Source organism: Azolla caroliniana, unplaced genomic scaffold (genome assembly GCF_043228905.1).
Source record: "Azolla caroliniana isolate FFs.n. ecotype wild unplaced genomic scaffold, voAzoCaro1.0.p SCAF_14, whole genome shotgun sequence".
Lineage (NCBI taxonomy): Eukaryota > Viridiplantae > Streptophyta > Polypodiopsida > Salviniales > Salviniaceae > Azolla > Azolla caroliniana.
In genome coordinates this window covers 16,088,744-16,105,286 of record NW_028230449.1, presented here as the reverse complement: position 1 = coordinate 16,105,286, position 16,543 = coordinate 16,088,744, and the positions used below count along the sequence as shown (strand labels likewise).

Below are 16,543 nucleotides of genomic sequence, written 5' to 3'. Positions count from 1 at the left end.
GACACATCCAGACTCTCATTATATCAATAATTGAAGAAACCCATCTAAAAACATGTAACCCTAAACACATTGTTTTTGCTCAAAATGCACTAATCCTATATGGGTATTTTAATTTAGCAAATTTACGAGGCATGTCTGAATTGACAGTAGCTACAAATGTCACATGATTGGCACCACCATAAATAAGAATTGGCCTTTCCCCTTAAATCATGTAAACTCTCCCCAAATTCAATCATACAATTTATTCTCAGAAGTTCCAAATCAAAACTTGTAGCTGCTCTATTAGCACATCTATCTGTAATAGCACATATATTTCAATTATGATCACATTGAAGGAGATGTTTTGATTAGATGCAACGAAGGTGAAATCAGACTGCACATAAAAATAATGACATTAATAAAATTCAACACTGCATTTCCAATACTCTAACCATGTACAATACATTATGAATACTTGAGAAGGTGATATCTCTAGAACCAATTTGAAATAGGATAGTCCCGAAAACTCCGAAGATAGTTGTCTAAATCTGTTTTAGTTTTGTTCCAATGTCTTTCATGCACAAGCTGATCAGGCGTCTTCCTTTTAGACTGAAAAAACACACATTAATATTAATTGCATGTACAACCCACTATTACAACTTCCAAGTTTTCTCTCTCCAGTAAAAATACGCATTTATATTAATTGCATATAAAACCCACTTTTACAACTTCCTAGTCCTCTCTCTCTCTCAAAGCTAAAACAACATAGGGAGAAATTACAAAGTGTTGCCCATAACCCTTTTACTATTCATCAACTTGTAACTAGTGTAATATTTCAGGAACAAGGGGAGACGATGAATGTGAATACACTTACGCCGCTCGGCCTCTCTCCTGAGGAAGCCGAAACGCAAAGAACAACCAAACACCCTTGGATGTTGGGCTTCAAAACAAGTCGACACGGAGTAGAAAGGATTAAGAAGATAAGGGAATGTGAGCTATGTCGACTAGAAGCTATGGTTGGGGTACCTTTCACATTGGGGCCACATGCCACATCCACATCGAAACCCTTTGACCTCTCGTTTCTCTTTGAAAGTATAACATCATTTTCGTTGTAGAACATGTTTGTTATTTTACTAGAACTATTTAGCTTAAAGCTCTATTTTTATTTTTTACTTTCAATGAATGGGTAAATATCCCATTTTTTGTTGTAAACCGTTTGTCTCATGGGCCAATTTTGGCCTTAGAAGACGTTAATATATCTTTCTTTCTTTCTTTCTCTCTCTCTCTCTCTCTCTCTCTCTGCTTTTGGAATTGCAATGAATACCCATGGAATGCGTGATTTGGAATAGAGGAGTTCACCGATGACTCGGATATCACACTTCTTGTTAAAACATGGGAGCATGATACTCAATGGATTCAAGGTTTAAGAAACTATAGTGTACACTCTTTGATATTGGAGGAGGGATGGCAAAGAAGAGGACAAGGAGGGGAGGCATGTTTGATTAAGAAGGAAATAGAGAAGTATATGTCAATCATAAAAAATGATGAATATAAATGCATATGGCTATAATATCCACCTAATGATTTGCCCACTTTTGTAGTTGGATATTACATTCCTCCTCGAGATTCTTTGTATAAAGATCAACATGTTGCCAATGTAGAAGATGATATTGCTTATTTCAAATCCAAAGGGGAAGTTATTGTCTTTGGTGACATGAATGCCTGTACAAGAAGTTTCCAAGGATGCAAGAGGATATACAAATGTATAGCCTCTCTTTTAGCGATGAAAAAGATCTGGACCAATTTGGGAAGTTACTCTACAAATGAGCAATAGTATCGAATTGCGTGTCTCCTTATGGCCCAACACTAATGGTTTTACATGTAGAAAATACAATGGAAATAGTGTAATTGATTATGTGCTACTTTCCGAAGATATTTTGGATTGTATACATAAGTTCTCAATTGGTGAATGGACACTGGAATCCGATCATAGGGCTTTATGTATTGACCTCAAGTGTATGCATAGGTTTGATTGTGAGAAGGCCATTAAAGATAATAAACAACCCCACTTGAGGATGAACCTTAAGCGAGTGCCCATATATTCCAAGACAATTGAGGATGCAAATGAAAAAGATACAACATGGTGCCACACTAGAATGCAAATGGGAAGCTTTTAAGAAAGTCATTCTCTCATGCACAAACGAATGTTTTTCGACCACGCACACATCTTGGAAATGCATCAAGAAACGTAGTTCAAAGAAAAAATGGTTTCATAAAGAATGACATGAAGCTCGAAAGCGCCTTATGATTTTAGATGTAGTTAAAGATAAAGAAAATTACCAAAAGCATTTGCATGAGTACAAAAGGCTTATTCAAAGAAAGAAGAATATAGGAAGTTACTCAACAATTTCTCCAAACGCAAGAGAAAGAACATGCATGTGCTTTTGGGAAAATCTAACAGGGAAACGTGTTGAGAGTTATGGTGACTTAACTCTTCTTCACTTGTCCATTTATTGTAAGAATCTATATGAGCTATCTATTGTCGGAAAAATCATGTGTTATGGTTCTATTTCACATATGTCTCCCTTCTTTACAATCAGAGATATATGCATAGGACTTATGAAATTGGCCTCTCAAAAGGCAAACGATCTTCAATGTATAAAGGTTGGAATGCTCAAATAAACAGGAAAGGAAGCACATGCATGGATAGATAATATGTTTAATCATAGATTGCAAGATGATATGACATACGATTGGACTACAAATTGGATCAAACCTTTCCATCAAGATGGAGATGTAAATAACATAAACAACTATCAAACCATCATGGTTTGCTCACTAATGACAAAACTATTTGGATGTATAATGGAATCAAAGATATGTGCATGGGCTAAAAGAACTAGTAAAAGATCTTATGAACAGGCTGGCTTTCGAAAACACCATAACACCATTGATCACCTTGTAACCCTTCGAGTATTAATGGATGAAAGTTGCATTGGAGGTAAAGGTTGATATTGTTGCTTCATAGACTTTAAGAAAGCTTTTGATATGGTACCTCATGAGCATCTTTGGAGACAAATGGAAAAACTCAAGGTGCCAAGTGAATATATGCTTGCAATCTTCCGAATATATAAGAAGGTTATATGTTCACATCGACTCCCTAAAATCGCAAGAGAAGCCGAGATCATGGCCATGGAAAGGGTTGTTGAATAAATGCTTAAGATTCAAAAATGTCCCTCATATCGACTTCCTAGAATCGAATGGGAAATAAGCAAAAATATTCAAAAGACACATAAAAGCAAAATTTTGTGTTCCAGTTGGATGCAAGATATGAAAAAGTGGTTTGGTATATGGGATGCAACACATTTGCTTCATGATGCATCACTAGATTCCACTATAAATGAGGCCTTTTTGCAAAGCCAATATATCATGACATGGGAAAAATGTGAAGGCTCACGCTTCACACACTATACTACACATGTTGTACCTAACTACAATATGAGACAAGGCGTTAGGGCACAAGTGATGAGAGTGGTCGACTATACACACTTTGCACTCAATAAGTTCGAGAGTCTGAGTATCACACTTTGATAAAATGCTCTACCTTTGATCATATTCGACCATGCTTTCCACACATCTTCGACCAAGCCCAATCCTTGCACGAACTTCTCTCACAACCACAATGTGCACTCTCGATTGCAAGATTCATTGGTAAAGTTCTTGAACATCAAGAGTCGCTACTCACTTTCACATGTCTCACGTGAAATGTAATATTTTTGGTCTCATAGGTCATATTTGACCTCGTAAGATGATAATATAATCTATCTATCTATCTCTCTCTACTAAAAGCACACATTTATATTAATTGCATGTAAAACCCATTGTTACAACTTCCTAGTCTTCCCTCTCTCTCTCTCTCTCTCTCTCTCTCTCTCTCTCTCTCTCTCTCTCTCTCTCTCTACACTTAAGATGTAATCTCTTATTTGGTCATATAGGCCATTTTGGCCTCTTAAAAGACGTTAATATATCCTTCTTTCTCCTCCTCTTTCTTTCTTCTGTGTGCCCGTTTCTCCCCCTCCATCGTTTTTTGCATTCTATAGCTCGTTGGAAAGCTCCTTTAGAGAGCTTTCTAAGGAATGTTTATTTGCTGAATTCCGTTATAGTTGTGAGAAGTTATGACCATTTTTTACCGCAGCCTTCTTTGCCCCGCGGTTCCTCAAACTCAAGGTAAATTTTGAAACCCTAAATCGATTGAAAGGTACATTCTACTTTTTCTTTCACTTTATTAATAGTAAATATGCCAAGAGGAGTAAAAATCAATGATGATGTGATTGAAAGCCCAAACAATCAAATGCATACTTTGCCAATAGAAAAGATGGCAGCTATGTATATCTCATTGCAAGAGACAATGATGCATATGCAAATCGAAATATATAGTTGTAAGGAGAGAGAATTAACTCTTCAACATACAATGAAAATGCAAAAGTTGGAGATTAAAGCTTTGCGTGAAGAACGACATTCAATGAAGAACATGATTATTCAAATGCAAGATAATCAAATGCCTAAAATAGAAAGAAAAATGTTGAGTCTTGAAGCAGAAAAAGATATTTTGGTGAAGGAAAATGTCGAAATAAAATCTACAATTGAAGGGAAGGAAGATGTGATCATGACAAGGTGGAAAGATGTTCTCTTGAAAGAAACACCGAAAATCACGCAAAGGCATTCTAATATCATGGATGTGTTAGATGCAAAGGAGCAATATGGAATCGAAAGAAGAAAGAATAATATTGTCATTAGAGGTCTGTAAGAGAATGAAACAGAGAATGCATTATGTCTTGGAGAGAATATTATGGAATCTGTGAAGATCACTTTGCTATGCGAGATGTTATTACATATGCCGCATATAGGGTTGGCAAAAAGCAATTAGAGGGAAAGTCATCTCGAGCTATTGTTTGTACAATCCTTGTTGAACGTAAAAGGGCAATGATTCTAGATAGTAGTAAGGTGTACTTAAAAGGGACAAGTTTTTTTGTAACGGAGGATAGAACTCCACAAGAGCAAGAACGTAGAACGCAAGCATATGCATCTAGGAAAGCAAATCAAAAGGCATAGCAAACAACGACCTATGGGACTTTAAGTGCTTCACGATTGAAAGTAATGTTTTGGAATTGTAGAGGATATCCATAGAATAAGGCTTTAGGACTCAATGATGCAGGTCAAGGTATGGATATTATATTTTTGGCTGAAACATGGGAGCATGAGGCAAAATGTATACCTAAGATAGACGGTTACCTCATAAAATCGATATGGCCTCACTCCAAAGGGAATATTGGGCGTGCCAAGATAACATGTATCTACCATGAGAGCTTAGATAATTCTATCAAAGTATGCAAATATGATGACTATAAGAGATACATATGGATAGAGGTTAATTTGGGGAAAGAGAAGTTGTATATAGTTGCATGTTACATTCCTCACAAAGACTCAAACTACTATAGTAGGTTTGGGTTAGATTGTGATGATCCTTTTACAGAATTATGCCATGATATACTTTCATTTGAGAAGCTTGGTAAAGTTTTAATTATGGGAGACTTGAATGCAAGAATTGGAAATTTCCAAAACATGGAGACATTTGAAAAAAATGTAGTAGAACATTGTCTATTGTGTGACTCAAAGGATTGCGTCATGTCTGATTATGGAAAACTTTTGATACATATGTTAAATTGCACAAACTTGATTATCCTAAATGGTATAAAGGCATTCCCATTGACAAATGTGCTCACATGTTTACCATCCTCAAGTGGAGGAAGTGTGGTTGATTACGCATTAATGTTGGCATGTGATCTATCATTGGTGAATGTGTTTAAAGTTGGTTCTCTATCTCCTGACTCGGAGCACAAGCCATTATACCTAGAGCTTGCAATTCCACATTTCACCAATAGATGCCATGGAGAGAAAGATGAAAAAAGATGTATCATTCGACCTTGTATGAAAAAGCTAAGATGTATTGAAATGAAGTGGAGAACCATCTATTAAATTTTTCTCTATGCAACAATGTTAAAGAAAATTGGCAACATTTGAAGGATATCATCCTTAAGGCTGGGTATCAATACTTTAAGAGGCATGTGGGTGGGCATAAGACGTGCAGTTTTCCATGTAATTCTTGGTTTGACGATGAATGTAAGATGTATCTCAAATGGTTTAAGTCCATAGAGGGGGAAAATGAAAACATTGTTGCATGGCACCTATATAAGAAAGTAATGAGGAGAAAGAAAAGAAGATATTTCCAAATGCAAAAGATGAAAAAGAAAAACTTGTTTAAAATCAAACCAAAATTAGCATGGGAACAACTCAAGGGTAAGAAAGAAGATGTGTAAGGCCACTTTACAAATGAAGAGATGTTAAACTATGTACAAAGGCTATATATGCATGAAGGTGTGGCTCCTATGGTTGAGAAAATTGAAAAACCATGCACTACATGTATCAATATTGATGATGTCAATAAGGGAATAAAGAAGATGGCGAGTGGGAAAGCAACGGATGCAACCTACATCTCAAGTGAGCTTTTAAATTGGACAATGTGTCATGGACATGACAACAGTCATGTCATGATTCGAACTCATGACCTACTGTATTTAATCGATATGTTTTAACCAATACATCCAATACATAATCATGTTACCTTACTAGATTATTGTAGATTATCTATTCTACATGTAGGATTTTAGAAGCTTCCAGAAAGCTCCAAAAGCTAGAACATTCTAAAAGCTTGTGCATGAAAATGAGTCTGTGCATGGGGCTACATTTAGAGAAATCATAATTCAGTTCTTGTTCTCTTGACTACTTTCTCTCTCTTTCTTATTATCTTGTCTATGATCTCTCTCTCACTTTCTTAGTATTGAGCCTCGTCTACTTGTCCGTGACACAATGCCACATACTCGTCATTGGATAATGATAATTATATAGAGGAAGCTATAAAACAAGGATTTCCAAATGATTGGCTTATGAATTGGATTAAACCAATATTTAAAGCCGGTGATAAGAATCAAGTATCAACTTATCATACAATAATGGTGAGCTCAACTATTCCTAAATTATATAGCACTATTATGGAGCAAAAAATAAGCACATGGGCTAAAAGTACAAGCAAAAGAGCACTTGGGCAAGCAGGATTTAGACCAAAACACTCCACTGTGGATCATTTGGTCACATTGAGAGTAATAATGGAAGAGAGTCGACTACAAGGAAAAACACTTTATCGTTGTTCTGTTGATTTTAAGAAAGCTTTTGATATCGTACCACGAAGTGAGCTCTGGAATAGAATCGTAGAGATTGACATGCCATCAGAGTACCAAGTTGTTGTTGCACGCCTATATGAACAAGTAAAATGCCAACTAAAAATGGATAGTGGATTCTCAAAGCACTTTTTAAGTAACATGGGGGTCAAGCAAGGATGTCCACTATCACCCACACTTTTTGGCTTATGTATTGATAAATTAGATGTGGTAAATAAGGTTGCAAGAGAAGAAGGATTGAATGCTCCCAAATTGATGCAACATGTTATCTTATTGCTTCTATATGCTGATGATGTGGTACTCTTCTCATATGATGTTGATAGTATGCAAAATTTACTTGTGGTATTAGAAGAAGTTTACCATTGTACTGGACTAGTAGTGAATGTGGAGAAAACAAAAATGATGGTAGTGCAAACCATCCAACCTCATCATTACCCTATGCTCACATATAGAGGTGAACATATACAAATTGTTCAAAGCTTTAAATATCTTGGTATTGATGTACCTGCCACAAATAAATGGAGTGCATGCTTTGATTCTAGGCTCCAAGCCGGTTCGAAATCATATTACCTTCTAGAGAACCAATGCAACCAAAGTGATACTTGTGGATGGGAAGTAAAACTAATGTTGTTCAATGCCATGGTAACTCAAGTATTGCTTTATGGAGTAGAAGTATGGGGTGGCACCATCACTCTTAATGCATGGAATGAGATTGAGAAAATTCAAAAGATGTTTTTAAGGAAGCAATTAGGAGTTAAATGCACTACCTCTTACCAGGTTATGCTCTTGGAAACAAGTGTTCGACCCATAGAACTATTGGCACTCCAAAAAGTATATAAATACGTTATAAAAGTCAAGAATATGCCGAATCATCGATTACCACATCTTGCTTGGAATGTTGGATGTAAGCTACAAAAGAATCATAAAAGTAAGATTCTCTCATCAAGTTGGGTTGTTGACATAAAGAAATGGTTTAGAAGATGGGGTTTGGATGATCTTTTAGAGCTTTCGGGCAATGTTATGCAATATGTAATGATTGAGGAAAGGTTGGTAGAATCATTAAGGATGAAATGGGATGATGCCTAGAGGACAAAGCTAGAATACTACATTGCAAATGTCAACCCTCAATGTTGGTCTCAATATAAAGCAAGAATGTCTATTGATCGTATCCAACCTTATCTCATTACCAATATGAGTAGTAATGCTCATAGAGCCCTTACACTACTTCGCACTCGATCTCACAAGTTCGGTATTGAAGTTGCATCATGGTATCAAAATGTAACTAATTTGAAGACATGCAAAGTATGCAACGAAGGCATCGTAGAGGATGAATGTCACTTGCTCTTCACATGCTCGACATATAGTGCAATTCGTTCAAGATATGTTGACATACTAAGAGGGAGTGATAACTTAAGTGCCATACTTAAGACACCACCGAGAAGGTTGAGCTCATATGTGCATGCTTATTCACACATAGAGACTTTGTGCTTCAATGTATGAATACCCCTTCTTAGGAAGGAGACACATATCAAGAACACATGTATACTCTGGTCCCATAGGTCAAAATTGGCCTCTTTATGGACGATAAATATTCTAATTCTAATTCTAATATGAGCGAGTTAGTTGCTAATTGAAAATAAATTGTGGTTTCTCAAAGTTTGCTTGAGCCCACACTCTTTGATCTATGCATTGATAAACTTGAAGAAATAGTAAACAAGGATGCAAAAGACGAGAGGATATGATGGCCCAAACACTTGATGCATTGGAAACATTTTGTCAAAATCAGAAGGCTAATAAAACCAAGGCACTACCCCACTTTTACATACAAGAGGTGCAAAGCTTCAAATATCTTTGTATCAATGTAACATCAACAAATATGTGGAGAGTATGAGTCTAAACTTCAAGCAGGTTGAATTAGTTATTATATGTTTGACAATCAACACAACCAAAGTGATACTTGAGAATGGGAAGTGAGATTGATGTTATTCCATGCTATGGTGGGTTCGAGTGTTGCTTTCCAGAGTTCAAGTGCAGGATGGCCCTATCTCCCTTAATGTACAATAGAGAAAATCCCACGTAGACAATTGGGGGGGAATTCCCAACCAGTATCACATCATGCTATTAGAAACAGGTCCTAAGCATGCAGAATAATTGCCAGAACAGTTGCTTGACAATATGAATGGTTTAAAGATGGGGAATCAAAAATCTATTGGAGCTCTCAGGTGAAGCTATGAAGTATGTGATCATCGAGGATAGATTACTAGAGCACTAAGGATGAAGTGGCAGGATGATAGAATGTCAAATTTGAAATTAAGATACTTCATTTTCCTACTACAATGGCTTTTCATGTACCTAAGATATTTGAGAATCCCTATGATTCGGGGAATTTAATCTCTATGAGAGATGATTGGTAGAGTATGGTGCCAATCAGACTGTTGGTGGACAATGAGACTATCAACTACATCACATGAGGAGGTATAACTGTTCATTTAATGCTCTATGCAGACTATATTATCCTTGAGTTTCCTATAAAGCATAAAAAGACTTGCCGATTTTAGTTGTTGTTATAATACAGACTTTCCTAAGATCCTGAGATTTAGCTAATGCTGAAGACAATGAATGTTAGTATGTACAGACCCATGCATAGATAAGCATATAACTATAGCCACTTTTATGTCATTAGTACTACATTTCAGTGCTTTATTCAGCAATTATATGGACATCATACCATGCAAGAACATGATTTGACATTCCATTTAATATTTTGTAGTGATTAGACAGCTTGCAGTTTCTTCACATTATATATAAATTGAGATTGCTCACATAGCTAGAGCATCTAAGGAGAGGCAGACATAGTTTCTTTCTTCCAGAACTGCTGTCAAAAATTGGACAGCCATTACATGCATAATGCTGAAAATAAGGCTGTAAACGATGGATAGCGGCCTAATGTTTAGGTTCTGAGGTCCCTCCTGATGTAGATCCCATGTCCACTAGCAGGTCTAATACATTAAGAAGGCCTTTAAAAGATATGATCTCTCCTAGCAATACAATATTTTGATTGATGAGGGTGAACCTCTTACATTAAATGAAACTAGGTCATGTGAGCAAAAGAGTGAGTTGGAGCTGGTAATGCAAGCAGAAATAAAAGCTTTGCATGCAAATGATACTTGAGACTTGGTTGACTCGCTCAAGGGTGGTAAGAATGGCATCCCGAATAGGTGGGTAAAATTACGATTGAGGATAGAAAATCAGCTTTTGCCATGAAAAATTTAGATTTAGCTGAATATGTATTGGGTATGCAGATAAAGAGGGATAGGCAACAATTATTATTTTGTGTATCCCAAGAAAAATAAATAAAACAATTTTGGGATATTTGAAGGGGACAAAAAGTAAATATCTAGGTTATGGGAAGGTTCCATTGGAAATAAATTGATTTCTGTGACTCTGATATGGCAGGTTACATGGATACACGGAAGTCCACTCACATGTATTTGTACTTGGAGATGATACAATTTCGTAGTGTTCTAGTTGCAGAGGATTGTTGCATTATCTAGAACTAAGGATTCCAAAGAATTCATATGGGCAGCACGTCTCTACAATGAACTTGGTCAATCGGAGAGGAAACAAATCTTACATTGTTTGTGATAGCCAGCACGTTATATGTTTAGCTACAAATTCATGGTTCATGCACACACTAAGCACATTGCTGTAATGTATCACGTCATCAGGGCAGCAATAGATGATAGTCTTATATTATTGAATAAAATCAGCACGGAACAAAATCCTATGGATGCTCTCATTAAGTGACCTCTCAAGGCACACCATTAACATCGGCGGCAGCTGGTGGAAGTTGCATAGCTTCAAGGAGCTTACTTAGCCTTGTAAATAGGAGGTTGCTTGGTATAAAGGTCCAAGAATTCTCCATTTGTATATTTATAAAGGCCCTTCAATATGCTCTCTTAAGAGCTTCCAGGACATATTTGAGTCGCTTGGCCAATGTGAGCTGGTTCAAGTCACATTCTAGTAAAACAATATAGTTATGCCCCCCTACAAAATAGATTATTAGAGGGCTCCAAAAACCTCCATGAACCTTCTTCCTCTCGTGTTTTCTCTGCACCTCATAGGTCATATTTGACCTCTGAAGACGATATAAAATCTATCTATCTGCACCTCAGCCCTTTTCCCTTTCTTGTCACTTTTGCTCCAAGTCTATCATTACACACCGGTCCTTCCATTTAGAAACAGCAACAGCAGGAATATTGAAGAGGCAAAACTAAGCATGCGCACTGAAAAAAGCTAGCATCCATTGTCTAGAGAAATTTGGTTGGGAAATATTGGATCGATGATATAGTAAAACCACATTCAACATTATAATATTCACACACAACTACAACCTATATAATGCAATCAAGCATACCTGATGTATAACCGTGAACACAGTACCATCATCATGAACAAGCAAAACCTCTTGACTCCTATCGCGATTCACTCCACCAGGAACATTTAACTAGAAAACCAGGGAAACAAATGTTACTGGTTGGTACAAACATAAGCTAGAAAAACAATGAAAAACATAGACTGACATTCAGGACTTCATTAACCTAGATTATTTACACTAAAATACCTACAAATGAGGCATGGAGGAAATGTAGGAATCTCTGCCTATCAAGAAAGATGAAACACACATGCCTCATCGACGAAACAACTTTTTGAATATTCCAGAAGAATTGATTTTACATTTATAATCATGATGCTTGGTCCATTGTATTAAGCCACGATATTCTTTAGATGAAAAAAATTCTGATACCACTAATGTGCCCAGTATATACATCTCTATAATAAACCCAACACCCCCCAGATGAAGAGAATGCTCTCCAGTCCACTTCCCTTGCCTCTCTTATTTGTTGTTAATACTGCTCCAACTCTCCTCCATCTAAACGCCCCACATAGATGGTGGTGCTTTCTCTCTCTGCTTGATGTGAAACACTATAATGATCCCCTATAGAATCTCAAATTTGTGAGTATCTTTACGGAATCTTCCTCAGGGGTTGTCAAGATTCCCACCAAATGCCAAAGCAATAAGAGTATTGTGTTCATCAATCATGCTTTGATGGTACATATTCATGAGGCTCCAGTTGAGCTGAGCAAGTCACTATCAAAGAAGAAGAAAGTGTGACACTACGAATACACAGGTCACGTGATGACGCTATGAAGCTCATTTGGGATTCAAAAGAAGTAGATGCGTAATCATCCCAAGTAGGGGTGCGACATGAGCAGCACGTTATTCACTATACAATGGGTACAATACCAATGGACAAGGCACAATAGCCTTTAACCTCAACATGCTTTGCTGTCTAAATACAGGACCTGCGCACTCAAGTGGAGAGGACACAACTGCCTTTACTCTAAAACTCTATCCCATGTAAAATACCATTCTAAATTCTGATTTCATGGAGAATGTCACCAATTAAGCAAGTATCCATATAATCTTGATGATTATTTAATTTAATGGATTAATCACCAGCATAGCATAGTTAATGCTGGTGCTGCATTGTTTAGGAGATTACCGTTGGTATTGTGAAAAAGCTGTTAATAACAGCAGCGGAACAGTTGTTAGAACAAAATAGACACAGCCAAGCTGTGAGAAGACTGTTAGACAGCAGTAGCAAAAATGGTTGCAAAGAGTAGAGCTTGTTTTCAAGTAGCAGCAAAAGTAAAGTACTTAAAAGAGAGGCTGGTATAGCCTATTTATACAAAATTTTGAAATGTGGGTGAAATGGTTGTTTGGTAGTTAAGTGACTCTTGTACTACCAAACAGGTACAATAAACTAGGAATAAGAAGGAATATCTTGGAAAAAGTGAAAGAGAGAGAAGGCATTTAAACCGTTGCAGACTCTAGAGAAAGAAGGCATTTAAAGAGTTGCAGATTCTAGAGAAAGAAAGAAATAAATAAAGATATATTAACGTCTTTTAAGAGGCCAAAATGGCCTATAAGACCAAATAAGAGATCTTAAGTGTTGTCTTGTCTTTGAGAACAAATCAAAATAAAATATATATTACACAGTAAATATAAAAGTAAATAACATGAAAAGAAAAGAATCTAGGAAGAGAGATAATAAAGATGAAAGAGAGTGCAGGTCTGGAGCTGGCACCCTCCAATAGGTATTGATATAAAAAAATAAGTCGAGTTAAAACAAAGCATCATGTTCCATCAACAAAATGGAAGGGGTTTAATCTTGTAACAAGCCCATTTTGACGTATTCTAGATATAGGGAAGCCTTCACATCAGTAAACATAATTTTCTAACCTTGCTGAAGAATGTATAGGAGCCTTTATATATTTACTAGTGATAATAGTAGGCCATGTAGGGCCTGCGTAAATGTTTTTATCACAAGTAGGACTTTGACAGGAGCGAGATCTCAGAGTATAGAAATGATCATCAGAAGAGTCAATGTTAACATACAAATTGTTTAACCCATTCCTATTATGTTTTAACATGGGATGTAAGTTTAAACACTAACCGTAACCTTTGCCCTTGATATAGATCGTGACTTGGAATCAATAACATAGATCTGCTCAAAATCTAGTACAAAGTTCCAAGCATCTGCTCTCCTATTCTTTAAGTGCTTCATTAGAAAAATCTGCAATGATAGTATATTCATATCAATAAGAGAACTGTTCTTTTAAGAATCAACAAAATACTCAAGAAATTGCAAAATGAAGAAAATCTCAAACGGCAGTAGTCTCTAGTTAGTCATAGAATAGTCCATTAAATGAAAATCTCATTCTAATACATCAGAACTACCCCATCTCCAGCCTACTATGAAGGAATTTCTACAAAAAACTGTATTTGATCCATTATACCAAGCCCAATGTGATGATTTAACATTTAACGTGGCCTATAGCCAATATCTCTACATAATTTATTTAATCATTGATTTCCACTGTCCACATAGTGATAATGACTGTGACTATAGCATTTGACAAAAGAAGATAGAGAAAAATGAGAATTTATTTCTAAATTTTGTATTTTAAAATATGCAGGTCGAAACCTGGGGTAGTTAATGGCAACTTTAATTAGGATATTTCCCTCTGGCCAAGAAAGTACTGTCTAGCTCAGTATTAGTCTGTCTAAAGACATCTTAAAATACAGCAGAAGGGACCCATTTGACTCCTTTAAGCATCCAATACCATTGGACAAATGCCGCTTTTAAGAAAACTTTCTTTGTTATACTTCAAATTGCACCAATTAACATATTCAAATTCTTGCTATATTAAGTTCCCCCTTGAAAGCAATATGAATTAACTACAAGATATTCCAATGAATGTTCCAAGAAAGCACACAATTCAAGAAACATCAAGCCTACAGGCATAATTCCCTGTTGGTAGACCCAAATTGCTAACCTTCATAACTTGTCTTTCATCCTTGACCATAGGTGATCTAAGTGTTTCAACTGGTAGCTCTGTAACACATAAGTGCTCAAAGTTGCTTTTAGTCAAACGTACCGGCTGCACACATTAAGATAAAAAATGAATTATCTTACATGACAAGTCAATACAGCATTCAGTGATTTGCCTGATGCTCCACTGGTGAAACACTGCGGAGCACCTCAAAAACGGTGCACATTAGCATTTCATTTTAAAAGAGAAATTTGGATAAATGCACTTACTTTCTTTGGCAACCTTCCATCTGTCCTTGGAATTGCATAAATATCTGTGTCAGGGGCTGTTACATACATCTGCATGAAATATTGATTGTATCATCTAGACTATCATGACTGTGATGAGGTGTCTGGAAGATCAAAATCCAAAAATCGAAGTTTTGTAACCCTCAACAAATTTTTAGAAAATGAATAATGCTTTGCTCATGGAAAAAGGAATGGATTTCATTATGAAGAGGCTATCTGACAACATCCACACTAGCACCTCAAATGACAATTAAAGGAAGCTTTAAGCCTCCTTAAAATTCAGACAGATGGTGTATCGCTTATAGGTCTCGTGTGGTTAATTGTACATCAGGTAGGTATAATAATTAACTTTTCATGCTTTTCAAAAACAAAGGTCAGGCTACCAAAAAAACAACAGGAATCAGAAGTATCACATTTGTAGATAACATATAGGTGGGAAGTAGACGTTTCTCAGAAATAAATAAATAAAAAGGTCGTCAACGGTATGAACGTTTTACATACATATGTAAATAGCATGCATACAAGAAGTAGATACCTCTCGGAAATCATACATATCTTCATCAGCATCGGGGACTTTACGGATAAAGAAGTCACAATGCTGAAGCGAGAGTTTGTGGAACTCGTCTTCATTGATCTTGTAATCAACAATGGACTCCGCGGGTTCACCTCTAGTAGAGATAAATGAGTCGCTCTCAAGGTATCTTTCTGAGTCACTACTCAGCCTCCCTCCAATAACGTCATAATCTGTCTCAAAATCCTGAAGGTCTTCTTCATCATCTTCACCCTTGTCATTATCGTCATCGAACTCGATCTCCTCTTCAACCTCAAAGTCGTCATCCGCTGCCTTTACTAAGGCCCATTCATCGCGGCTCCGCGGCTTCGTCTGCCCGAATGTCTGAAGGGTTTCAGTTAGAGGAGCGGAGAGCGAGGATTGGCTGTTTCCCCAAAGTGGCGCAGCTGCAGCAAGCGTCCTTGATGTGCTTAATCCTGTGGTGTGCAATGAGGAAGGAATCCGACAGCTAAACCCTAATCCTAATCCTAATCCTAGTCCTAGTCCTAGTCCTAGTCCTGGACCTATACCTTTACCTGTGCCTGTCCATGGGCCTAACCCTAACCCTAACCCTAACCCTGACCCTGACTCAGCACGGGGCTGAATGTGCAGGGTAGGGGAACAAGTGCAGCAGCATTCCATGAGGCTGCATAAACCCATGGTTTATCTACTCTACATACAGACAGACATAAATCTACCTATCTATCTATCCAATCACACTCTCATTATTCATACATACATATTCTTAGCATTTTATTCTCTTTCTTCTTCCAAAAGTAATCTTTCTTTGGGGGGGGGCTACAACCAAAGAAAGTTTCTCTTTCACTCTCACTCACTCACTATTAACTACACCACACCACCTTAAACTCTCTTTTTAGCCACACAACCTAATCAATCCCTTAAACCCTAAACCTAAACCTCGACACTCTCCCTTACTTACCACCAAAATCTAAACCCTAAACCTAAACCGATTCGCCTTCCCGTTTGAATTGAATTTAAGCTCCTCTACGATCATTTATCTTATTATGTAA

The 16,543-nt window shown here is 36.8% G+C and overlaps 1 protein-coding gene across 1 annotated transcript; it reads right to left on the bottom strand.

Moving 5' to 3' along the window:
* Positions 1 to 374: 374 nt before the first annotated feature.
* Positions 375 to 16,202, bottom strand: LOC147855610 (PLASTID TRANSCRIPTIONALLY ACTIVE protein 6, chloroplastic-like). The gene is made up of 6 exons (XM_087330501.1): positions 15,498 to 16,202; positions 14,945 to 15,013; positions 14,679 to 14,783; positions 13,796 to 13,915; positions 11,692 to 11,781; positions 375 to 588 (listed from the first exon to the last, which is right to left on the bottom strand). The coding sequence occupies exons 1-6, from the start codon at positions 16,170 to 16,172 to the stop codon at positions 472 to 474; spliced, it is 1,176 nt and encodes a 391-aa protein (XP_087186627.1). The 5' UTR covers positions 16,173 to 16,202; the 3' UTR covers positions 375 to 471.
* Between the last annotated feature and the right edge of the window lie 341 nt (positions 16,203 to 16,543).

Excerpts from the sequence above, each read along its gene's own strand:
- LOC147855610 (XM_087330501.1), bottom strand. The coding sequence starts at position 16,172 with ATGGGTTTATGCAGCCTCATGGAATGCTGCTGCACTTGTTCCCCTACC. Across the intron at positions 15,014-15,497 it reads ATATGTATGATTTCCGAGAG|ATGTATGTAACAGCCCCTGA; the intron begins GTATCTACTTCT and ends TATTTCATGCAG. Across the intron at positions 14,784-14,944 it reads ATGGAAGGTTGCCAAAGAAA|CCGGTACGTTTGACTAAAAG; the intron begins GTAAGTGCATTT and ends TAATGTGTGCAG.